The 23654-nt window shown below is 42.2% G+C and overlaps 1 protein-coding gene across 2 annotated transcripts in view; it reads right to left on the bottom strand.

The window, feature by feature from the left end:
- LOC118388463 (plexin-A2-like) overlaps window positions 1–15912 on the bottom strand; it is a 64491-nt gene extending 48579 nt beyond the window's left edge. Inside the window, exons 1-2 of one of the 2 annotated variants that reach the window (XM_035777565.2) lie at window positions 15206–15881; window positions 36–1358 (exon numbers count right to left, since the gene is read on the bottom strand). In XM_035777565.2, the coding sequence (XP_035633458.2) occupies window positions 36–1250 (1215 nt within the window). In that variant the 5' untranslated portion in view covers window positions 1251–1358; window positions 15206–15881. Of the gene's footprint in view, window positions 1–35; window positions 1359–15205 lie in introns of both variants that reach the window. The other variant, XM_035777566.2, reaches the window with a different exon arrangement.
- Between the last annotated feature and the right edge of the window lie 7742 nt (window positions 15913–23654).

Raw genomic sequence — 23654 nt, forward strand, 5'->3', positions numbered from 1 at the left:
GAGCCCTCTTCAGGGGTTTAGTTACAGGTACCTACCGCCTTGGTGCACTGCACGTCCTTTCCCAGCAGCCAGTGCAATTCCAGGTGGCCCTCTCCCTGGTAGCAGGACTGCAGGCGCTCTTTAATGCAGGCGTTGACGTCTCGGATGGTAAAGATGCACAGGGCGGAGTTGTCCAGAGGCTTGTGGTACTGCTTCTGACCCTTGGTGAACACAGCAAAGAGGATGTCATCCTGGGCACTGATGTTTAAGGACCTGGCCAATACCTTCCCTGCCTTAGACAGGTGGGCAGCCTGTAGGAGGCGATACTCCTCTCCCTTATGTACACAGCCCACTGGCAAAGACACATAAGAGTGGAACTTTGTGTCCCCTTTGCAGAGGCGTATGATGCGGGTTGTGTAGAACAGGTCACCAGGGGAACTGCCAGCTGGCATCCCATTCTCTGGGGTCTCTGGCTGCACGGTCAGGAAGTAGACAAAGTTCCCGCTGGCGAAGCCATAAATGTAGTAGATGTCAAAGCGCGGGACCAGAGCTAGCGTGTCAGAGGGGATCTTAATGAGAGAGGAGACAAAGTCTGTGTGGAGCTCGTAGTCCAACATGGCAGAGGACTCTGGGTCGCGGGGCAGCTTACGGCTGGAGATGGTGGGGAAATAGTCCTGCTTTCCACCCACAGCTGTGCCAATGAACAGGGTGCCGTCCTGGCCCTGCGAGGAGGGCACGATGACACCATACATGGTGCCTGTCTGGTTGACACTGGAGAGGTAATGCTCTTTCTTGTGGGTCGGCTCTACCAGGATAAACAGGTCGTCCTGTCGCATCAGCTTGCAGACTCCCTGGTAGAGGCTGCCACAGGCCAGCAGGCGGTTGTGGGAGTAGTCTATGAGCAGCAGTTTGTTAATGTTGTCAGTGGATGCCAAGGGCTCTGAGCAGGGCTGCACTATAAGAGGAGGGTAGCAGGCGTTGTTGTCGTACTCAGGACCTGTGTCGTGTGAGACCAGAAGTGTCAGGTTGGCAGACAGCTTGTAGATCCGGTTCACAGCACCAACATAGAGAACACCAGTGGTCTTGTGCACTGTCAGGTGGTTCAGGGTCCACTCTCTCCTCTCTGACTGGAAAGTGTTGACGGAATGACCTTGTCCCATTGCTAGGGAGATGGACATCATGACCAACAGCCACCACGTCAGGGGCCAAGACTGCTCCTTAGTGCGGCCGCAGTAAGTGCATCCTATATCCAAACACGTCCCCATCCCCATAGGACTTCTAAGAGATGGCAAGTCCAGAGAAAATGTCTAGTGCTGTAGGGCAGGAATGAACAAGGCTGTACTCTAGTTGATATCCTCAACAATGGTCTTCACATCATCCTGAAATAGAAGATAAATAAACCGAACATGTTATAATAAACCTTTCATAATCCTTTAGCAAGGACTCATTAAACAGGGTTTTATTCATAAAACGTTTTGATTAAAATAATTATATGAATAACCTCCCTCCAATTTCACAAGGGTGACATTTTACAATGACAAGAGTTTTCCATTATAAAAGACAGGACTAAGAGATACAGGCCAGAGACAGCACAGAATCACACTGAAAAATAGCATATTGAAACTGTTTCACCCTTGTTCTTCTGCTCTGCTTTCTCAGACACAACATACATCAATGGAACATGGAATTGCAGTAATCACTTCACAGTGTAGACCTCTATCCCACTGCAATCAAGTTCTCTCTGCTTCCCCTATCTGCAGGGGCTCATTTTCTCTGTGAGGTGTTCTCTCTGCTTTCCCTATCTGCAGGGGCTCATTCTCTCTGTGAGGTGTTCTCTCTGCTTCCCCTATCTGCAGGGGCTCATTCTCTCTGAGGTGTTCTCTCTGTATCCACTATCTGGAGGGGCTCATTCTCTCTGTGAGGTGTTTTCTCTGCTTCCCCTATCTGCAGGGGCTCATTTTCTCTGTGAGGTGTTCTCTCTGCTTCCCCTATCTGCAGGGGCTCATTCTCTCTGTGAGGTGTTCTCTCTGTATCCACTATCTGGAGGGGCTAATTCTCTCTGTGAGGTGTTCTCTCTGCTTCCCCTATCTGCAGGGGCTCATTCTCTCTGTGAGGTGTTCTCTCTGTATCCACTATCTGGAGGGGCTAATTCTCTCTGTGAGGTGTTCTCTCTGCTTCCCCTATCTGCAGGGGCTCATTCTCTCTGTGAGGTGTTCTCTCTGTATCCACTATCTGGAGGGGCTCATTCTCTCTGTGAGGTGTTTTCTCTGCTGACCTATCTGCAGGGGCTCATTCTCTCTGTGAGGTGTTCTCTCTGTATCCCCTATCTGCAGGGGCTCATTCTCTCTGCAAGGTGTTCTCTCTGCTTCCCCTATCTGCAGGGGCTCATTCTCTCTGTGAGGTGTTCTATCTTCTTCCCCTATCTGGAGGGGCTCATTCTCTCTGTGAGGTGTTCTCTTTGCTTCCCCTATCTGGAGGGGCTCATTCTTTCTGTGAGCTGTTCTCTCTGCTTCCCCTATCTGCAGGGGCTCATTCTCTCTGTGAGGTGTTCTCTCTGCTTCCCCTATCTGCAGGATCCAAATGCATTATTATGCTTCCATGTATCCAGTTCCCTGTTTTCTTTACTCCCCTCCCTCTTGTTCTCCTAAATAGTCGAATCCTCCAGGAATTAGTCACTCTCTCCAGCGCGGCAGACATTCCAAAATTAAATCAGGCCTTTTCCAGGGATGCGAGAATGCGAGAATCATTAGGGATTCAAAGTCAGGCAGCATCAACCCTTTCGTTTCCTCGGTTAATTTCATTAGCATAGTTTACGTAGATGTTTCAACCAGGAGGCAAACAATGACTCTAGAATATTGCATTGAATGCATGGGATGGATGAGTGGATGGATGGATGAGTACATTGATGGATGGATTAGAGAAAGGAGAGTAAAAGCCTTGAAAAATCATGTTATGTATGACTTTTTTTATTTTCACAATCTACTGATCGTCATGTGTTTTATGCTTTAGTTTGAGTTCACATCTGTCTAAATTAAAACATTTCTCACATTGATTAGTCAAGATAACCTGGTTAGTCACTTTGGACCTGGAGAACAAATGGCACGTTTATCAGGCATCCTGTTTATATGACTCCTTATTAATCTAGGGTAGGGGACATTGATCGGAGATGAGGGAGAACTGGTGGCTTCATACTTGCACTCACTTCATCCCAGTCCATTATAGTAGTAATAAAAGTGCTATGCGCGAAGGAAAGGACTGTAAATTAGGAGTCCACATCTGCCTGCACTGCACCCGCTCCTTTCGTCTAAGTCCCAGCAACTCTGGACGCTTAGCCAAGCTGGCTATCTAAGGCTGTGGAGCCCCCACAAGCCACACACTCTGTCCTGTCTGATTCCAGACCAACAGCTCTCTACTGTAGCCTCTTTGCTTCACAAACCATTCACCTTCCCAGTGGTAGCATTTGGCCAGCTCAAAGCCTTTAGCTTGGAAAGAATTAGTTTCACGGTCCTAGGTCCCCTTAAGATAGGAACATAGATTATTTATCTCAATGAGATGTCCTGGTTAGAGTAAAGGTTAAATAAAAAAGGTAATGTGTGTCCTAGAATTCGACAGAAGTGGCCATGGCTGCACTCCATTGCTAACTACTAACTGGCAGTGTATGTTGTATATGAGCCAGGGAAGGGGGGGAAAGACAGGACTGGAGGATTGACACAGTGGTGTCTGGGATCTCTCCAACTCCACTCGTGTCTCATCTCCATCTGTCCCGGCCTCAAAGACATCAGGGGAGAAATCACTGGAGTGTTCCTTTTTCCTCTGGTCCCTTTGGCAGACAGACACACTTTGTGTATTCTTTCCCTGTTCTAAAAAACATACAACACATACCACCTTTGCCACCGGTGCTGAAAGAAATCCTAGGGGAAACACTTTACTGGCACCGACATTGCTGCCCTGTTCTGTTGCCATCCTTTCATCATGGAGCTCTTTGGTGGTTATACATGTCAGTTACAAATCTAAATGTTACAAGGAAAATATCAAAACTCTATATCTAGATAAATAAATAAAATGTCACTGCCCTGGCAAGCTGTGCTATGCAGGATACACATAAAAGGTCAATCCTGTGGCTCCTGGGAGGGAGAGCAACAGGTGCTGACTGGAGATAGCTGCCTAGCAGAGCCTTAGCTACTAGCAGAGCCTTAACTACCAGCAGAGCCTTAGCTACCAGCAGAGCCTTAGCTACCAGCAGAGCCTTGGCTACTAGCAGAGCATTGGCTACTAGCAGAGCCTTGGCTACTAGCAGAGCCTTGGCTACTATCAGAGCCTTAGCTACTAGCAGAACATTGGCTACTAGCAGAGCCTTCGCTACTATCAGAGCCTTAGCTACTAGCAGAGCCTTCGCTACTATCAGAGCCTTAGCTACTAGCAGAACATTAGCTACTAGCAGAGCCTTAGCTACCAGCAGAGCCTTAGCTACTAGCAGAGCCTTGGCTACCGTAGCTCTACCAAGCATTCCCTCTCCTTTGATTTGAATAAAGATATCACATGTCCTTCTCCTGACAATCTCTCTCACATCTGCAGTAACTAGACATTCCTTATCTAGTTTCTATGCTAATACAATAACATGTTGTATTCAATTGGCATATGTAGTGAAACATTATAAATAGTCTTAGCCTAGTGAATCTCCGGGACCTGTTACATGATTCTCACACAGGTGTGAGCTGTAGCTCTGTTTTATGAAGGCTTCAGGGTAATCTGTCTTGACTCTGCAGTATTTAATTGTTGTACATGCAGAAAATGAATTCCATTAACAGGTTGCCCAAGCAAATGGATTGTCACAAATCATTTTTGCCCCCCAGAAGTGCATCGCATTTCAAACACTATATTAAGCTCCCAGTTTACAATATCATGGGAGACCACATTGAGTTGCTGTGTTCAGTGGTTTGGGAAAGCCATTATGTTATTGTAAATTATTCCAATCCAAATCATATGACCAACTTCAGTGTTATGAACCTCAACATCATTTGCATTGAGATCTTAGTTGCGCCTCAAGTATTATGTCTGTGTCTGTGCAAAATATGTAATCCCTCAATTTGAATTGAAACCGTAAAGCTAAGGACAAATATTATAGAAACGACAAGGTGCAGCATAGTTCCTCAATACAGAGACCAACAGAGGTGAATTCAGTGTTGTGAAGATCAAGCCAAACCTTCTATAGAGAATAACAAGGTGGGCCAGAAGCAGGAAGTAACAGTAGTCTATCCATTTATTTTCTGCTGGATTCAGTCATGTTTGAGGCGTGCCATGCAGTCACACTGCTCTGTGTTTACCCTGGATTATAGGGACAGCTCCTTGCTGGCTACAGCCCTCCCTGCGGAATACACTGCCTTGCCAGTCAGACACACTCCTGCCAACCCCAGCCTTAGCCCCAGACATGACTCATTCACACACACTCATTGAAAGACATGCTCAGGCCTCTGGGGATGCCAGGCTATGGTGGAGGGCACCAATCTGAGTCAAAATGCCATGCCACCATGTTTAATTCGACCTTAAGACCTCCACCAAGGGCTGTGCCTATGTTTTCAGCCTTCATTGGAGTACATTGGCTCGGCATTCTGGCATAAACTCTGCAGTGTGTTATTATGTGTGACTCATTGGAGGGTAACCGTCTGTGACCATACATAAACATGATTTTAAATGATCACAGAAATATGTCTCCTTCTTTCCCTCTGTGCACTTTATGCACAGTGCGTATTGTGCTTTATATCTCAGGAATGTGTTCCATTTGCAGCAGCCTCTGAGGCTCGTGCTGGGCCCAGGCTGATAACGTGTGAGAGGATTGGAAACAGTCAACACACTGTGACACCATCTTTCAGGCTGCAGGACAGACACAGTGCTCTCACACTGAGGCAACAATAGAGTTGTGTCCTTTCATCAGATGTGATGAAAACTGTGTCCCTTGTGGCCATGTCTGATCAAGCTGGACAAGACAGAGTATTAACACAGTATGGAGGCACAAGGACAGGACTGGATGTGATCTAGTTATAGCAAACCTCCAGAGTATTGCTGTACATCTGTGTTCCCCAATCCTAGGTTTTAGGGTGGAATATCAGGGGTTTTGACAATTGAGAGAAAAATGACATATTTACCTGATTTATTTGATATGAATTGATAACCATTCATTTTTAACTAATAGTAAGACATTTCTGTCCTGTGTTTTTATGATCTCCACTCACTCTACTTCCCTCTAGCTAATCTGAGCGAATGGTCGCTAGAGATGGCTTGAGCTGACAAATGAGTTAAAGACTCATGTGTTTTACTAGAGATAGTTTAGGAGTAGAACAATCCCTAATTGTCTCAAAATCATCCTTGCATCTGGGAAACTAAGCCAGGGTGGGGTTAAGACAGATAATGACAGGATGAACCCAGAGTGGCTTCTGATGCCCAAATCTGCATGGGAGGGGTGGAACCAACCATGACTAAGCATTCTTAGTGTCAGCTATATAAAGAACTCTGCATTTGTGTAAAGGTTAGGTTACTCGGTCCAACACTCAAGGGTGTTGGGTGGACCAACCTCCTTATTGCAATAATTAATCGATATTGAATAAAGATGATTGCTTGAAGAAATGACTAAGTTTCACTTGATTAGAATATTCCACCACACAAAACCTTTACAAATCCATATAACCATAAAGACATCTTCATCCCTTCTAGAGCTTATGTCGATGCATTATGTGCAGTATATTGTCATGTCCCCACATCTGGGTCAGTCTGAACAATGCGACACTGCGGAAATGTCTCATGCCCCTCAAAATGGCAATCATTTAATCATGGGCCTGAAATCACAAAGCCTGACGGGATACCTTTGTCTTGGGGTCCACAAATCCATGAGGACGAGTCATAGGGGGAGGGCGAAATTGTAAGCATTACACATGAATGAACTGGGAGGACGCCAGCCCCAACAGAACTTGACTTCCAAATGAATAAATGAAGGCAATTAGTAGATCTGTTTACAATGATGCAGAGACAGAAGTAGGTCATACATGTTGGAGATGGGGGGAGCGAGCCAGAGCTGGAGGCTGACACTGGTAGCTACAGTGAGGGGTAGAGGAATTAGGACATGAAAATGCCGTCTTTAATAACGATGACTTTTAAATTAATGTCAGATTTAATCACGAGGGATCTGTGAGGTTTATGGTAAAATAAATGTTTTGTGATCACTCCTCTGTGTCTTATTTGTGTTCTCATTGGAGGGCCCGGGGCCCGGGGCCCGGGGTTATGGATTCTGCTTTTATTGGTCTTCTTACAAACCCACATTCAACCCTATAATGGCTAGAATGACATATGGATGTTCATTTAAAACACACGATACTGTGATTATTGGACAGGCCTACAAGCAGTGAATTCGACCAGATTTAGTGACCATTTGCCTCTTCAAATCAATTCAGGTGTCACGACTTCCGCCGAAGTCGGCTCCTCTCCTTGTTCGTGCGGCTTTTGGCGGTCGACGTCACCGGCGTTCTAGCCATCGCCACTCCATTTTTCATTCTTCCATTTGTTTTGTCTTGTTCCCTGCACACCTGGTTTTCATTCCCTAATCACACTGCATGTATTTATTCCTCTGTTCGCCTCAATGTCTTAGTGTGAAATAGTTTGTTATGTGGTTATTGTGACGCGCCAGGCTGTTTCCATGTTTGTGCACGTTGTATGTTCATTTGGTATATTAGCTTTGGTGAGTGTTTTTTCGCGCTTTTGCCTTTTTCTGGAGATTTTGACGCAGTTTGTTCACTCCAGCCTGAATAAAGTGTGCGCCTGTTCACAACACTCTGCTCTCCTGCACCTGACACCAGTACACACACCCTTGACATCAGGCTATTCCTCATTTTATTTGATATAATCATGTTGGATTGTTTGATGTTATGAGTAAAATAAGAATTAAATGTATTTTATATCAATTGTATTGTTTAGTGAACAATTCTCAGACTGCTAGCTTTAGAGACCAAGCATTAAAAACCATAAAACATCACTCAATCAATCCAAAAATATTACGGTTGTAAAAACCACAGGGTAGTGAACAAGCTAGGGGAAAGGAATCTCTTCAAGCATATTGTCAAAACACAATGAGTGACCTCTGACAATGATTGGCATTATGCACAGCAGTAAAACTTAAATTGCTGCAACACTGCAGAATTCTGAGTCCGCATGGAAATATAGAGCTTCCCAGTCAGATTCACTCATCAATTCCCTTCCCTGGGCTCTGTCTTCAGTACATTTCACTGTGGATCTCTACTGACTAATGGTGACCTGAAACAGGCTCTTTGAATCAGCGAGCGCTCATGTTGCATGAATGATGAGAATCAAAGGGGAAAGTCAAAGTGACCTCCAGCACTCTGATGAAAACCTGTGCAGCCCAAGTGCAATACCAGGTCTTCTATAATTCAACATTCAGTGAAAGACAGAGCAAGTCTGTATGCCGCTAAATCACCCCCATCGGTAATGACATTTAAGGGACTTAAAAAAGAACAAGGGAAAGAGCAAGGCTACGAGTGCACTGTTGGCATGACAGCTGAGAGGACTAGGGAATAAGGCTAATGAAATACGAGCTCTCTTCCCCAGTGGGGTTTGGACAGGGACAAGGAACATCTATAGAGTTCTGTTTGGATATGCTCTCTCACTGTTCCCGTAGATTACCAGCTAGTTACAACATTAGTCTATTTCTGCCTTGAGTGTATTTTTTAAAATATAGCTTACGACATCCTACATTTATTGTAACTGTCCCTGTAGATCAGCTATATTCGTCTCAGTCAGTTACAGTATGACTGGGTGTGTAGTATGCTATACTGTGTAAGCTTTGATGGCATCAATCATTCAGGATAGAAAAGCCAAACATAGTAGTGAAAGATGTTGCTCTCTGAAATGATAGACAGTAGACTTCAATATACAAAGTGCACTTCCATGTACAGAGTACAGTATATGAGGGGGAAATAACATGCACAATGGAAAGAACATATGAAGCGGAAAATTCACACACACCCTTATATGGACAGGCACACAAAGCCAACAACAACTGATTCAGAACAAGCCTGTATGTTTCCTCAGCTTCCCTCTACCGGCCCATATGGCTGCGTAGGGATCAGGATGCCAAGGATGGAGGCAGCTGGCACAAAAAATTGCGATCAAAGAAATGACAACGCAAAGAGTGCATCTGCTACCTTCACTGCTGACAAATCACTGGGAGCCCAGAAAGAAACAGGAAAGAGTAGACATGGTGTCTACTATTCACAACTTCACCCCTGGAGACTCTAGTGCACCGGCAGCACCCATTCCTCTTTTAATCCCCAGTGTAAATAAGATCAAGGAGGTGGGACACAGCCAGAGCCCTGCAAATAAAAGGATCTGCTCATACAGCTTACCTTCTTCCATCCTGCCCCTAACTTTAACCTACATTGAAACTATGCACTCATGCCCGAGTCAGTGGCACGGTACAGGGAATAAAAACATAGAGACTGACTTACTGCACAAATCATGTTCCCCTAAATACTTAATTGCTTCCTCCTCACATTACATGTTTGACACTGCCAAGTCCCCTCCTATAGAGTACTATATGTCTTTATCTCTGCTCTTATCTCTTAGTTCTCAACCCTGCTCATCTATTCAACGTCCCGTCATGACCTCATAGGTCTCTAGAAGCATAAGCATTCAGCTACACTCACATTAACATCTGCTAACCATGTGTATGTGACGGATAACATTTGATTTGATTTCTCTCACTAATGAATCTGTGGCTCTCGCCTATTGTCTAAAAAGCTCAACCATTTACACTAGCACAATGCCATCTCACAAAGTGCCAGGGATTACAAATCAACATGGAAGTAGCCTGTCAGAGAAAATCCAGTACAACAGCAGCATTTACATTGAAAATAGAGATAACAATCTGGAGGCGTTGTGCCATATTGCATGCAGTGTACTGCCAATGGTACCACCTGGCAGGTGAGCTCACTGTATGCCTCCACCTGTATCTCTCCTCCGACACTCTCCACTAAACTCTCTACACTTTCAATAGACACGTACAGTCTTTTTACCTCTATGCTGGCTTTCAGACACCACTAAATAATCAGGTACTTGATGGAGGACGGAGGAGAGAAGAAAACAGCTACAGGCCATGTTTGTTCATTTAGGGGATTGTATTTATCTTTCTCACTCTCATACTCTCACTCTTTCTTTCTCTGTCTGTCTTTGTGACGTTCCCTCTTTCACATGCGCAAAAGTATGTACACTCGCTCATACATACAGTACATACATATGTACATACATACATACACACTAGCCAACATCAGGCCCTCCTCGCCTTCCTCCTCAGGCTATAGCATCTGAGCTGTCGTGTTTCATCAGTTTCTCCGTGGGCAACGGGAGGGGTCTCCAGCTCTGGGTAGTGAGCTGATGTGCAGTCACACACCGTGTAATTGTCTTACAAACACTAATTTGCCTGACTTACCACTGCAAATAGAGTGCAGGGCATTGCCGCTGACCCACATTGCTCCTGATGATGTTTGGATCACACAACAACCATATTTAATATCAACATTTGATCAGGCTAGTACTCCACACTAAAATAACATAAACTCGCATTATCTATAATCATTTTAAAATGGGGAATCATGACACCTCGGTAAAGAACACACTAGCCAGTGTTGCAATGTTAAATAAAAAAATATGAAGAGAACTCACTGACAAGTCCCCTCCTATAGAGTACTATATAGAGTACTATATGTCTTTATCTCTGCTCTATCTCTATATCATTCTTTGCAATGGTAAAAAGAGGGCTATTTCCTGCAGCATAACTTTCTCTAATCTACTGACCCTGTTTTCATTGCTTCTCATCAGTCATGAAGCAATCCAGAGTCACCTCTAAAGGAAAACGCAATCTCATTATATGACAGTAGGCCTACAGTAATAAAAAATAAACTAAAATAAAGACCTATTTATATTCTAAAATTAGCAGGCAACTGATAAAGCTACTGACCTGGCATTAGCGAGCCAACAGAGAGAAGTCAATCTCTCTCTCTCTGTGAGAAGCTTTACTGCTCTGGTGGGACCATCTGAATAAATGCCAGTCCAACTGGCCAGTGAGATAAGCATGAGCGTAGAGAGCAGAGAGAGCACACCAAGAGCCCTGGGTTCATCTGATTTGCATGACTAGTAGAGTCTAAAAGACTAATCCAATCCTCCTTCCAAACACACAGACAGAACAAAGATGAGATGAGCTTGGTCAATAGCATTGTGAAGTTTGCACTGCAGCTGCTGTTTAGGCTTAAAGGAGAAGTTCACTATTTTACAACATGATCTTAGATGGTTCCTCACCCTGAAAGTAGTCTATGAGCCAAGAAAAACTGTAATCCATTGTTCAGTTTTCTTTAAACAGCCACTAGATATTTCAGCTAACCTTAGCCACCACAAGCTAATAATGAATGGAAGTGATGGGGGCATGTGAGTATGTTTAAAAAAAAAAGTCCACATCACCTGATATCAATTCAAATCAACTCCATATTTGGTTTGATATTACTTAAAGGTGATTTTGCCACTTTAAAAAACATGATCACATGCCCCCATCCGTTTCATTATGACTACTACGGTTGTGTCAATCATGTTATATAATTTTTAAATGTTTTTATTTAACCAGGTAAATCAGTTAAGAACAATTTCTTATTTACAATGACGGCCTACCCTGGCCAAACCCTCCCCTAACTCAAATGACGCTGGGCCCTATGGTACTCCCGGTCACGGCCGGTTGTGATACAGTGATGCCTCTAGCGCTGCGATTCAGTGCCTTACAGGCTAACTACACTGCCCGCGTCGCATGCGCGAGCGTTGCAAAATATATTTTGAAATCTGTTATTCAATTATTGCACCATTATTGCATTGCTTGCGCGCGCCAACGAGCATTTGCGTTGCCAAAGGCTAGAATAGAAATCAGTTTTATTTCTGACGCAGATCGCGTTGCTGTCACGCCCTGGCCTTAGTATTCTGTGTTTTCTTTATTATGTTGGTTAGGCCAGGGTGTGACATGGGTGATTTATGTGTCTTGTTTTGTCTAGGGGTTTTGTAGTCTATGGGGTTGTGTTCAGTTGAGTGTTCTAGATAAGTCTATGGTTGCCTGGAGTGGTTCTCAATCAGGGGCAGGTGTTTATCGTTGTCTCTGATTGGGAACCATATTTAGGCAGCCATATTCTTTAGGTATTTTGTGGGTGATTGTTCCTGTCTCTGTGTTTTGCACCAGTTAGGACTGTTTCGGTTTTTCCACGTTTTCTTATTTTGTATAGTGTTCACGTTTTCATCTTTCATTAAAGATGTTTATAAATAACCACGCTGCATTTTGGTCCGCCTCTCCTTCCCAGGAAGAAAGCCGTTACAGTTGCAAGTCCTGCCACTCCCATCTCATTGGTTATACCCATGTGGGTGACTGAAAGACGAACGAGGTCAGTGGCGGTAATGCACCTAATTTATGAAAGTTGCCAATCGCAATATAAAGTCAAGAGAAGAAAAAGCCTGGAAGGAAGAGAGATGACTAGAAAGGATTCGGTTGACTGTTTTATGTGTGGATTAATTGTCGGAGTAGAGGGCCTTATGCATTTCATGTAAAATAACAACTCAATGTTTATATCCCAGGACAGCAGCGTAGCCTAGTGGTTAGAGCGTTGGACTAGTAACCGGAAGGTTGCGAGTTCAAACCCCCGAGCTGACAAGGTACAAATCTGTCGTTCTGCCCCTGAACAGGCAGTTAACCCACTGTTCCCAGGCCGTCATTGAAAATAAGAATTTGTTCTTAACTGACTTGCCTGGTTAAATAAAGGTAAAAAGAATTAGCTAGCAACAGCAAGCTAGCCAAATTAGACAAATTAGCTAGCAACAGCAAGCTAGCTAAATAGGACAAATTAGCTAGCAAGTGCAAGCTAGCTAGCTAAATTGACATAAAAGTTTAATGCTTTTCGACCTGTCCCCAAATGAATGTAATTGGTTCAGAATTTGTTTTTATATTTTAAGCTGCATGTCATGATCGCGTTTGGTGTGGAGGGACAAAATAAATGTATGCACAATGGTGCACGCTCGCAGCTGGTTTGGGTTCTGTTTTAGACTGCTGCGCCACACGGGAGCCCGATGGGCGAGGCTATTGTAACAAGTTATATGCCAGCACTGTAGGCTCACTGCCTCTGCCCAGAGGCCTGTTAAAATTTCATGGCAACGGCCGTTAGAGCTCACCTCGCCACATATGAGCCCTGGTTAAAGTCCCTGTTGCAGCTTTCACTTTCTTCTGCTAGATTGGTGGCTGCGTTGGGATCACATCCAGCTCACGTCGAGTTATGTGATCTAGTGGTGGGAAGCATTCTGTTTTTCCACATTGTGTTGGGTATATCTAGTGAACAATGGATAAGCAGCAATGGGCATGATGGATAGAAGTAGTCACTACAGGTGTGATCAAGCCTCACATCAAAGTTGCCTGAAGCTGAATGGAAAGTGCTATGCCCTTACCAGTTATTCAGAAGAAAATCCTCTGTGACTGTCTATTTGAAATAAATTAACTTACCAGTGTGGACCCAACACAAACACATTCTACACATTTACATACGACCTGTTTAAAGTATTATTACAACCATGGTGTTATTTTGTTACTGAAGCTTAAATATAAAATAACCTGACAATGATCCACATCACATGGGTAGACAAATTATATGTGTGTTATGCAGCAAAAAACAACTATCCTTTTTTAGGATGTAAACCAGTAATATGAGTAACTTTTGATCCATCCTGTTCTGGTCTAATTAGATGGATGTAGGATTTTCTACAGCCTAGAATCGAGGCCTTTCCCAGTCATGAAGGAAGAAGTTAGGCCCCTCTTGATTCTCATTGGCGAAGACTGAACTCAAGTTAAGGGTTATACGTCAGACTCTCCTATACCACTTTGCCCAACATGTTATACCCCATAGGTTGTAAATAAACCCGTTTTATACTGATACAATTTGCATTATTACTATAGGGCTGTGAAACCCATAGCCGAATGGCTTCAGACTGAGCCTTTCTCACTGGAAATTGCTGCTGGCATTTAACATAGCATAGGGTTAGGGTATTTCATACTCTCCTATACCACTATTCCCGACATCTATGAAAAATAATGAATTCAAAAGTCAAGAGTTGTCTATAACATGAGTACAAACAGAGTGTGTGTAAGTGTTTGTGTGCATGTTTGTATTAGGGTGTGCATTATAATTTCCCATCATAAAAATGTATCCCCATTCCCTAATCAAATACCTTAATCGATACCACAAAATTGAAATCTGGCAACCCTCGTAAAATTCGACATAGCCTTGTATTAGGCTATGCATTAGGAAAGAAATGGTGTAATGTACACAAAGTGGAGCCTTGTATTAAATGCATTTGTGTAATGTAGGCCCCACGAAATATGAAATGTGTTAGGAAGATAATCATGTAGGTTGCCTATACAAAGAAAAGGCATTTCTGACTACAAGTACACCAGTATCCCGAAGTATTAAGTGAAAACAAGCATAGAAAACAGTATTGGCATTAATAAATATTTAACGCTACTATTATATTATAATTATTTTGGTGACAACCTGGTTGATGAGGATGCATTTTGATGTATGCCCATTTGAGCATGATTAGGATGATGAGAATGATGATGATAGGTCTCATGAAAGGGTCTTCAGGTTGTGTGTGCCTATTGCTGCTGCTGCCTAAACCCAGAATCCCTGACAGTTGTCAATCATAAGTAACGTGCCTGCCTCAAAAAGACAAAGGTGATGCCTCTATAGAGAAATATGTCCACGATTTTGCATCACCACAAAATAGCGATTCAGTAGGAAATGTATCACAATATGAGATACTCCAGATAGTCAGATAGAATACGCTATCTCTATATAAAGAGCTGCTTGCTGAGTGTGAGAACGAGATGATATCACAGTAAATGCAATTCAATTTAACCTGACATCTACGGAAAGGTTAGCATTGTCTAGATCCTGAAAGAATATACCTGTATGCAAATACATGTGGAAAGAATATACATGTATGTAAATCCCTTCAAACAATAAGAATGTAGCTAGTTTATTTTGGACGCGCGGGTTTATCATTTCACTGCGTCCTGAGCGCGCGAAGTAATAACCCAACTTTTCCATTTCATCCTCTCATGAGCTGCAGTTATCAATGTTAGTATGGTACTCACCTTGAAATGTAAAACGGCTCAGTCATGATGTGTCTGGTGTGCTAAATGAATAAAGAACCTGCTGAATGTAGTGTCCTTCCTTTGGTGTTGGAAAATGTCCCACAATGGCACCGTCAGCGCGCTATGTCCATATGCCGACAACAAAAAAACATTCAGGATGCGATTATCATTCTCATTTATCAGGCTGGAACAGTTATCCGATCTCTCATTTTATTAATGGAAATTTAGCCCTACATGTGTTCTAAACTCGCATCCCTAATTCAACATCAATAATTTTCTCGTTGCCACATTTCAAAAGACTCGTTCACGTTTCAATTCGGTGTGTCAATGCCGGTGCTAGGCTTCAAGATAGGACTCTCATCAGTTCACTTGCACCTCACGTACAGTGTGCTGTTCAAACCCAACCTTCCTCGCGTCATCCTTTGGAAAGGGCTCTATGTCTTTTTTCTTGAACTGACAGTGAACGTTAGTTGGCTTCATCTTTAAAATATGAGGAATTGGTGCCTATAGGGAATTTCAGACTGCTGTTAGGGGACCATTTTAATGAAGAATGTGTCGTTTTTTTATGATTGTGCTTTTATTTTCATATAGTGTTGTGTATAATAACATATGTTTTAATGTGTTTATGGATGTGTAGTTGAATGTGCATATTGTATTTTGGTGTGTATTGTTGTACTAAATAGAGCTCATCTTGTAAAGAGACCTTGGTCTCAGCATTAACAAAAAGTCGACAAATTAGTCCACAGGACTGAGTCATTTGATGCTCTCACATTCACACACTGTGCTCTATTGCACTTTTTTTTCTAGTGACAACCCACTAGAAAAAAACTCTCTCAATCAACGTTGTTTCCATGTCATTTCAACCTAAACATTCAGTGTGATGACATTGAAACAATGTGGAAAGCTGATTGGATTTGCAAAAATTAATCAACCGGGTGACATTTCTTGTTGATTTCACATTGAATTCACATTAGTTGACAACCCAACCAAATGTAAATCAAAACTAGACATTGGACTGACATCTGTGCCCAGTGGGAAATGCAAGAAACATTGTACACTGCAACATTATCATTCATAAAAAATGTGTTTTACTCTATTCTCCATGTACCCTTGGAGAGTTAAATGTCAAATTTCCCTTTTAAACACTGACATCTATAGGTTCAATGCTGCAACCACACTCTTTCAATGAACTTTCTCTTTGCTTCCAGCTGCCTGAAAATCTAACTAGTAGAGAAAACATCCAGAATATCTCATTTGCAAATGTACATATGCATTCTACCCCTGAGTAAATGTTGTTGTAAGGATAACATTCCTTGTGAAGTTATTCTGCTATAGTCAGCCTGGGCTGGTAGAGGAACTAACCTAACAATATTAATTAAATACAGAATAAGGTCACCTTATATTACAAAACCAATCATGGTTTGATTAATAAACAGGCAGTAGGTGCCATTGTATACTCTTCAAAGTCAAACCCAGAGTATGTTGACCAGAGACCTGCTCACATTGCTGAAAAGCGCAGAAGGCCTTTCTGACACAAAGCCTGTCAGACGGCCAGCTGTCTGGCCCTCATTATCCAGTGGTTGACATGTGGAGGTGTCAGACCTACTACCTGGTGGTTCTGAGTGGCCCGAGGTGGCCAGTAGGCTGGCTGGACTCCCCCATAGCAGTACAGATGGCAAGTACTCCCCACTGGCCTTCACAGGTGATCTGGCCGTGAGCCCCAATTACACAGAGAAAAACACACAGAAAGACAGGGCCCCCTAAAAACACAAAGGTTTCAGAACAGTCAGATTTGTTCAGTACATAGCTGGTTTTCAGAGTGACAAGACAGTGAATGTTTTATAATTATAATTTATAATTATTTTGCCCAATAAAGTGATCATGCTGATTATTAATATTTGCTCTCAGTAATGACATATCTGCCATATTAAGCATTGTTCAGAGGTATTCATTATAAGTTGTATGCCTTTGCTTAGGGACCTAATAACAGACAGAGACAGAATTGAACAGTTAGATGCAATCTACTTCATGGGAATTACCATAACAACACAACACTTTGGAGAACTGCAATGGGGAGGCATAATACACATGGAATAGTATTGAACTGACTGGCTGCCCAATTAAGTTGTCATAGCAGATAGATAATAAGAACAAAAACCTATAAAACCAACTGAGCTGTTACAACCTTGCTTTAAAATGAATGAGACAGAGGATTGCTAAACAAACACACTGAATTAGTTTCACACTTTGTTCATTTCACATCCATCATCTTCGGATTACAACAAAACATTTATCAAAATGACACTTGAATCTTGAGCTCGAAAACTATTATCTTTGGTCACTCAAACGTGCTGACACTTACTTAAAAAGGAATGTAAGGCCTACTTTAATAAACTTGATAACCAAATGCAAGTACCAAGCAGGAAGATGTACTGTACTGCCATGTTTGAAAACACTTGTACTGCGGTCATTGTGGATGGTAATACCTTAAGGGGACAACGTTTTTACTGTTGTCTGCCTAGTAAATGTGCACTGTGTAGCTACCCTGGCGGCAGGGTAGCCTAGTGGTTAGAGCGTTGGGCTAGTAACCGAAAGGTTATAAGTTTGAATCCCCGAGCTGACAAGGTACAAATCTGTTGTTCTGCCCCTGAACAAGGCTGTTAACCTATTGTTCCTAGGTGTCATTGAAAATAAGAATTTGTTCTTAACTGACTTGCCTAGTTAAATAAAGGTAAAATTTAGTTTGCATTATTTACAGCGACATATGACATTTCTATATTTATGAACCTGCCTTACGGTACGCAAAGATCTTACCACATCAGAGAGAACCAGAACCATATCTATTACATTAACTTTTTTGAAAACTGAAGTTAGAGAGTAAGACATCCTCAATTTTAATACATCTGTAAATACACTTTGTGGAAAACTTACCTACAGTAGTACAAGTTTGATACTCTGAGTGGGATACAACCATCCTTGTGTCTACAGATTTACCATACTCAATTACAACAGTGTGCAATGTTAGTCTACTCACGTTTTTTCTATTTTAGAATTCGGCATCTTAATCCATCTTCATGTTATTACCCCCATTAACTCCAGAGCCATTCTCAGGATGTCATGACCCTCACTGAGAGAGGAAATAGAGAGCGAACCAATTATCTGTGAATGTGATATGCAAACATCCTCCCCTCCTATCACTCATGCATTTTCAACAGCTGACATTTTGTGCCCAGTGAAGAAGTAAATAAATATGTGAGGAAGGTAATGAAACATCAGATGCATTCATTCTGTGTGAAGTGTTCCTTAATGGCTGGAGTAATGGCATCACTTTTCTCCTGCCATTCATAACCCATTTATGGTACACAAGCACTCATCATTCAATGTTGGAGATAGCTGGCAAGAAGCTACGTGTCAAAAAGGTACGGTTGACTTGATACCTTTTTCCCACTTCAACCTGTCCTCTATCCTTTCATAACTCTTTCATCAACATGTTCCATTCACCTCCTCTCCTCTGGGTTTGAGCAATGATGCTAATGAGTCCTACTGTGATCTCCTACCTGGGTCTGGGGGTCATTCCCTGGTGAACAGGTGGACTAGAACAGAGCAGCCAACTCGGCACATCTTCACATCCTGCAGAGTGGTATGTGATCAGACGCCACATAGTTTTGGTGACCAGCCCAATGCACATGGTTTAGTTCTGTCCACAATGTTGAGAATGGTTTGAATACTTTTTCTTGTACTTTCAGATAATACCCATTCATATTTTTGCAGAAAACATTTTTTTGGTCCTGTTTGTATGTCCAAGGAGGTTGGTGTATGTTGTGAGTTAGGAAGGCAGGTTCTTTTGAATGTTGCTCTTCCATTATAAACTAACAACATCCATCCCAGACCTTTTCAAATGGGACTTGAATGTGATTAACCTTCTTTCCTGGAATTAATTTGCATCTTGCTTATTGGATAAAAGAAAATGCGTCTCCCTGGTAAATTGGCCCTTTTTGTGAACATAAGATATATAAAAATATTCAACAGTAATTAGGGAAACACACCTCAGGGCTGCAAATTAATGAGGTGAGAAGATGGGTCCTCTGGTTTAAAGAACATGGCTATGTTGGAAAAGTAATGGAAGGGAAGCAGCTCTCTGTAAAGCCTCATTTAACCTCCATCTCACTTCATTGAGTTTTAAAATTGCTCCACTGCAAATAGTGCCAAAGGTCCGCCAGAGAAATCTGAAAGCAGAAGAATTGGACGAGATTATGATTTTGTGCTGTTTAGAAGAAGTGTGGAGCAGAATTAAAAACCTTTTACCTACTACAGTACCTACAGTTTGACAAAAGACTCTGAGCCTGAGAAGGACGTCAGACCTCGGCACCATCACAGTACTATGTTCAACCTCAATGGCTCTCACCCTTGGCCTTTTTAGTAGATTATTTTACTGCTCCATAATTGAAGTCCACACAACAGTGTGGGACTATGTCCCACACAACAAAGAAAGAAAGAGAATCCATGGTCACTCTAAAGCAGGGTTCCCCATCTGGCAGCCTGCCAGCAAATCAGCTCCAAGTGATCTTACATTTTGTTCCAAAGTATTCACACGCATAGTAGAGAGATGAATGTGATCGTGTAGAAATTTAAGCAAGGTTTGAAATGATAAGTAAAATGTTATATCTGTTTGGGCAGTCTACAAATGATTTGTAATTATGTTCCGGTCCCCTGACCATACGCTCAAGAAAAAACGGACCGTGGCTGGATCTCGTTGATGATCCCTGGTCTAAAGTGTGGCTTTTAATACACATGATTTTGGGAGGGGGAGACACACTTCACCAATGTGAGTCTGTCATGGTCACATTTCAGCCTTAGGGAAGAGAGACTGACTCCCTCTGTGGCTCTAATTCTGCTGTGGTGAGGGAATGTACATACACTACAGTGCACATGTGGCCTTTCAGCACCATGGACAGCAGATCATATTGTCCACATAACTTCTAACATATGCTCTGAAATTACTTGCCCACAGAAATAATTTTTTATAAAAATGGTCCATTGGCCACAAACTTGAGATGACTCACACAAACACACAATGAAAACGTCCTATACCTTTGGGCCAACACTGCTGTATGTTTTTATTTTCTTTACCAGACGAGCACACATACACGCGCACACACACACACACACACACACACACACACACACACACACACACAAAATGGCTATTGAAAGCAGAAGAAATTTCTAATTTCAAGAGTGCAAACACACATCTCCATTTCCAAGAATATCATTATAATCCCTGAAGGCCTGTTCACACTTAATTTCTTCAGAACGTCCACTATTCACTCAACTATTTGGACTGACGTTTGAATTAGGTGATGTGGATGACTAGTATTTAAGAGCATGATGTCCACTTTTCAAAAGCAGCCAGCTTGTGTTTTCTGTCATCAAGAGAAGTCGGGGAGGGATGGATAGAGGAAAGATAACCTATAGAAGAGGTTGAGATTTGCCAGGCCGCTGCAAGTCCATTGACAGGCCTTTTAACAGGTTCAGCCATCAGAGGATGTGCAATATCAGCCATCTGATCACCAGGTTATGTGTTGTCATGGTTGCCAAGTGAAGCCAGGCTTCGCCAACAAATTGAGCAAGAAAAAAAATAATGAATTTTTTGTCTCTGTGTGTTTAATACATTTCCTTTTAATTCGCAAAAGTCTGAAAGTACCTCACCGTTGAAAGCATCTGAGCAAACGAGTATGAGTAGCGTATCTATCTGATGCTGTCTGGTCAGAATGAGTATGACATTGTGGCGATTCAGATCCAACCATAAAATCATACTTTGTGCCTCTGGCCTGAGAGGATGGAAGTTCAACATGTAGCTAGATGTAGTATGCTATTGTTAACTAGCTGGCCTGGTATACAGTTGCCCATGAAAGGAAGTTTGGCTAGTGAGCAAGGTAGCCTAGGACAACAAAAACTAAAAGTGTGTATTGTATGACAGTCATAGACAGTTTAGGCGACATGAAAGAGGAGGATGGTATTTGTGTTTCTCTACAAGTAGGGTGAGTGAACATGTTTTTTCTACATCATATTTAGCTTACGTAGACTGGACTAAAGTGTTTTATTAGTTGTCACTGTATTAGACTAAGCATAGGTGATTAGATGATGTTGAAATATTGAAGTTGAAATGGTGCTGGAATAGTGGCGGCAGCTCCTGTTTTTCTTTGCGACTTAAGGTAACTCTCCGTGGTTCTAAATCAATAGCTGTTTAGTAGTCCGTAAATGTTGGAAACATTACCTTGCTTGACCATGCTGTAGGTCATGTAAATGTTTGTTATATGCAATATGTTTTGTGGACATCACCGGACAGATGTTGTTCTCTGGTTTTGTAATGAAACAAGGGTGTGGTTGAATTTATTCTGTCACTGTGTCTTGTTCTTGTTTAAGCCTTAGGCCTATATCTGATGGTGGCAAGGCATATGAAATAACAGGTTATAGAGGAAACAAAGCAATTATCACAACACAGGTTATAAAAATCACTTTTTGTTCTTGATTGGCTTCCCTGGTGATTTTACCCACACACTGCTACTGTCACCAGGGCACCTGGGATTATAGCCTGGTCCCTGTCTGATAAATTATACATTTCATCATATGTGCCATTCACAACACAATCTCAGAGGCACATATCTGGAGGACATCAGATATGGAAGCCAATGGGGGGAAAACATAGATGCAGTGTTGTCATGAATTGATCAAATCTTGTGGGAGAGGAAAACAAAGCTGTGTCGGATGTGTTTAAAGGCAATTTTCGAATAGTGTTTTTTGGTTTTACAGCCAGGTGTAACGGCATTCAGAGGAAGAAGGCGAAGACCAAGGTGCAGCGTGGTACGTGTTCATATTATTTATTCTGACTGAACACTGAATACAAAATAACAAAAAGAATAGCCAAAACAGTTCTGACAGTTGCAACAAACACTAAACAGAAAATAACCACCCACAACTAACAGTGGGAAAACAGGCTACCAAAGTATGGTTCTCAATCAGAGACAACGAAAGACAGCTGTCCCTATTAGAGAACCATACCCAGCCAAAACATAGAAATACAAAACCTAGACATACAAACATAGAATGTCCACCCACATCACACCCTGACCAAACAAAAAATAGAAACATACAAAGCAATCTACGGTCAGGGCGTGACACCAGGAGACTCATTGTGATATAAACTTCACAATTCTTTCAACTTTGCAACACATTTTCAGAGTTGTTTTTGTTCAGTTGAATGCATTAATACTTATTGGACTATTTTTGGGGGGGCTCTTATCATATGTAATTGGCATTATATAAATATGCATGCATATTAATAGTATTTTGCGCTAGCTCTGAAACCTTGTTGTTGCCGTAGTCAGAGTACGATTGTTTCACTAATCAGCAGACATATGATATTGCAAGATGTATTTGTAATAGTTATTATGGATGCTAATCTTTTAAAAGAGTCTTATGTTGAGTTAATACAAGGATAATATGTTTATTCCGCGTGAAAGGAAATGTCATATCACCAGTTTGAAATAGATAGTTCTATATATCTAAGTTCTATATATCTAAATTAACAGTTCTCTAAGACTTAACACAATTTGCACTCTTGTTAAACAGATGTTGAAAATTATTTTTCTTCAAGCTGTCATTTCCTGTGTGTTTGGGCTTGTGCTTTTGTTCAAATTCCCTAAATAAAGACCATCATCTGATGCAACCTTTCTTTTACAACGGCTTTCATGAATCAGCTAATCCTCTTTATTCTCTGTTCTGAGATCTGCCAGAGCTTTATCAAAGGTTGAGCCACCCAACAGCGAGGGAACCATTTCAATGCATTAATGATTATAGGGATCATTAGTGTCACCAGCTATAACCATGTCAAATGAAGAGATTGGGCATTAGGGGCTGAATTACAGTACGATGACGGTCGGGCTGTCTGTCTGGAGGAATTACATCTCAAGGGAAATATTGCAGACATACAGCAGCAGAGACTCCGTGTCTCAGTGACATACCACGCTCTGTGATGATGCCTGCCTGGAAGGGTCACAGAGATACCAGCACAAAGCCTGCCTCTGTCTCCTCAGAGCTGTAATCTGTGAGAAGCATTTCCACCAAGACTAATACTGCATAGCCTCCCACCCCACTGGTGTCATCTCCTACTGTTTTAATGCTCCACTCATTTCACCTCTTAGATGGGAAGGGCAACAGAGGAGAAGTTCACAGGCGCCCTCCGACATATGTGTGATGATTGGTTACGGTGCACTATAGTTTTATAGTTTCTCAAAGGAAAACTCCCATAGCAAAGATGATATCAGGGATTCAACTGAACAGACAGAAAGAAGATACTGTGCTGAATATGAATAGCTTTCTGTGACCTGAGAAATAAATTGGATCTATTATGAGTGTTACAATGCTAAAGCAATTTGGCCAAGGCATT

The sequence above is a fragment of the Oncorhynchus keta genome, chromosome 10 (assembly GCF_023373465.1).
Source record: "Oncorhynchus keta strain PuntledgeMale-10-30-2019 chromosome 10, Oket_V2, whole genome shotgun sequence".
Classification (NCBI taxonomy): Eukaryota; Metazoa; Chordata; class Actinopteri; order Salmoniformes; family Salmonidae; genus Oncorhynchus; species Oncorhynchus keta.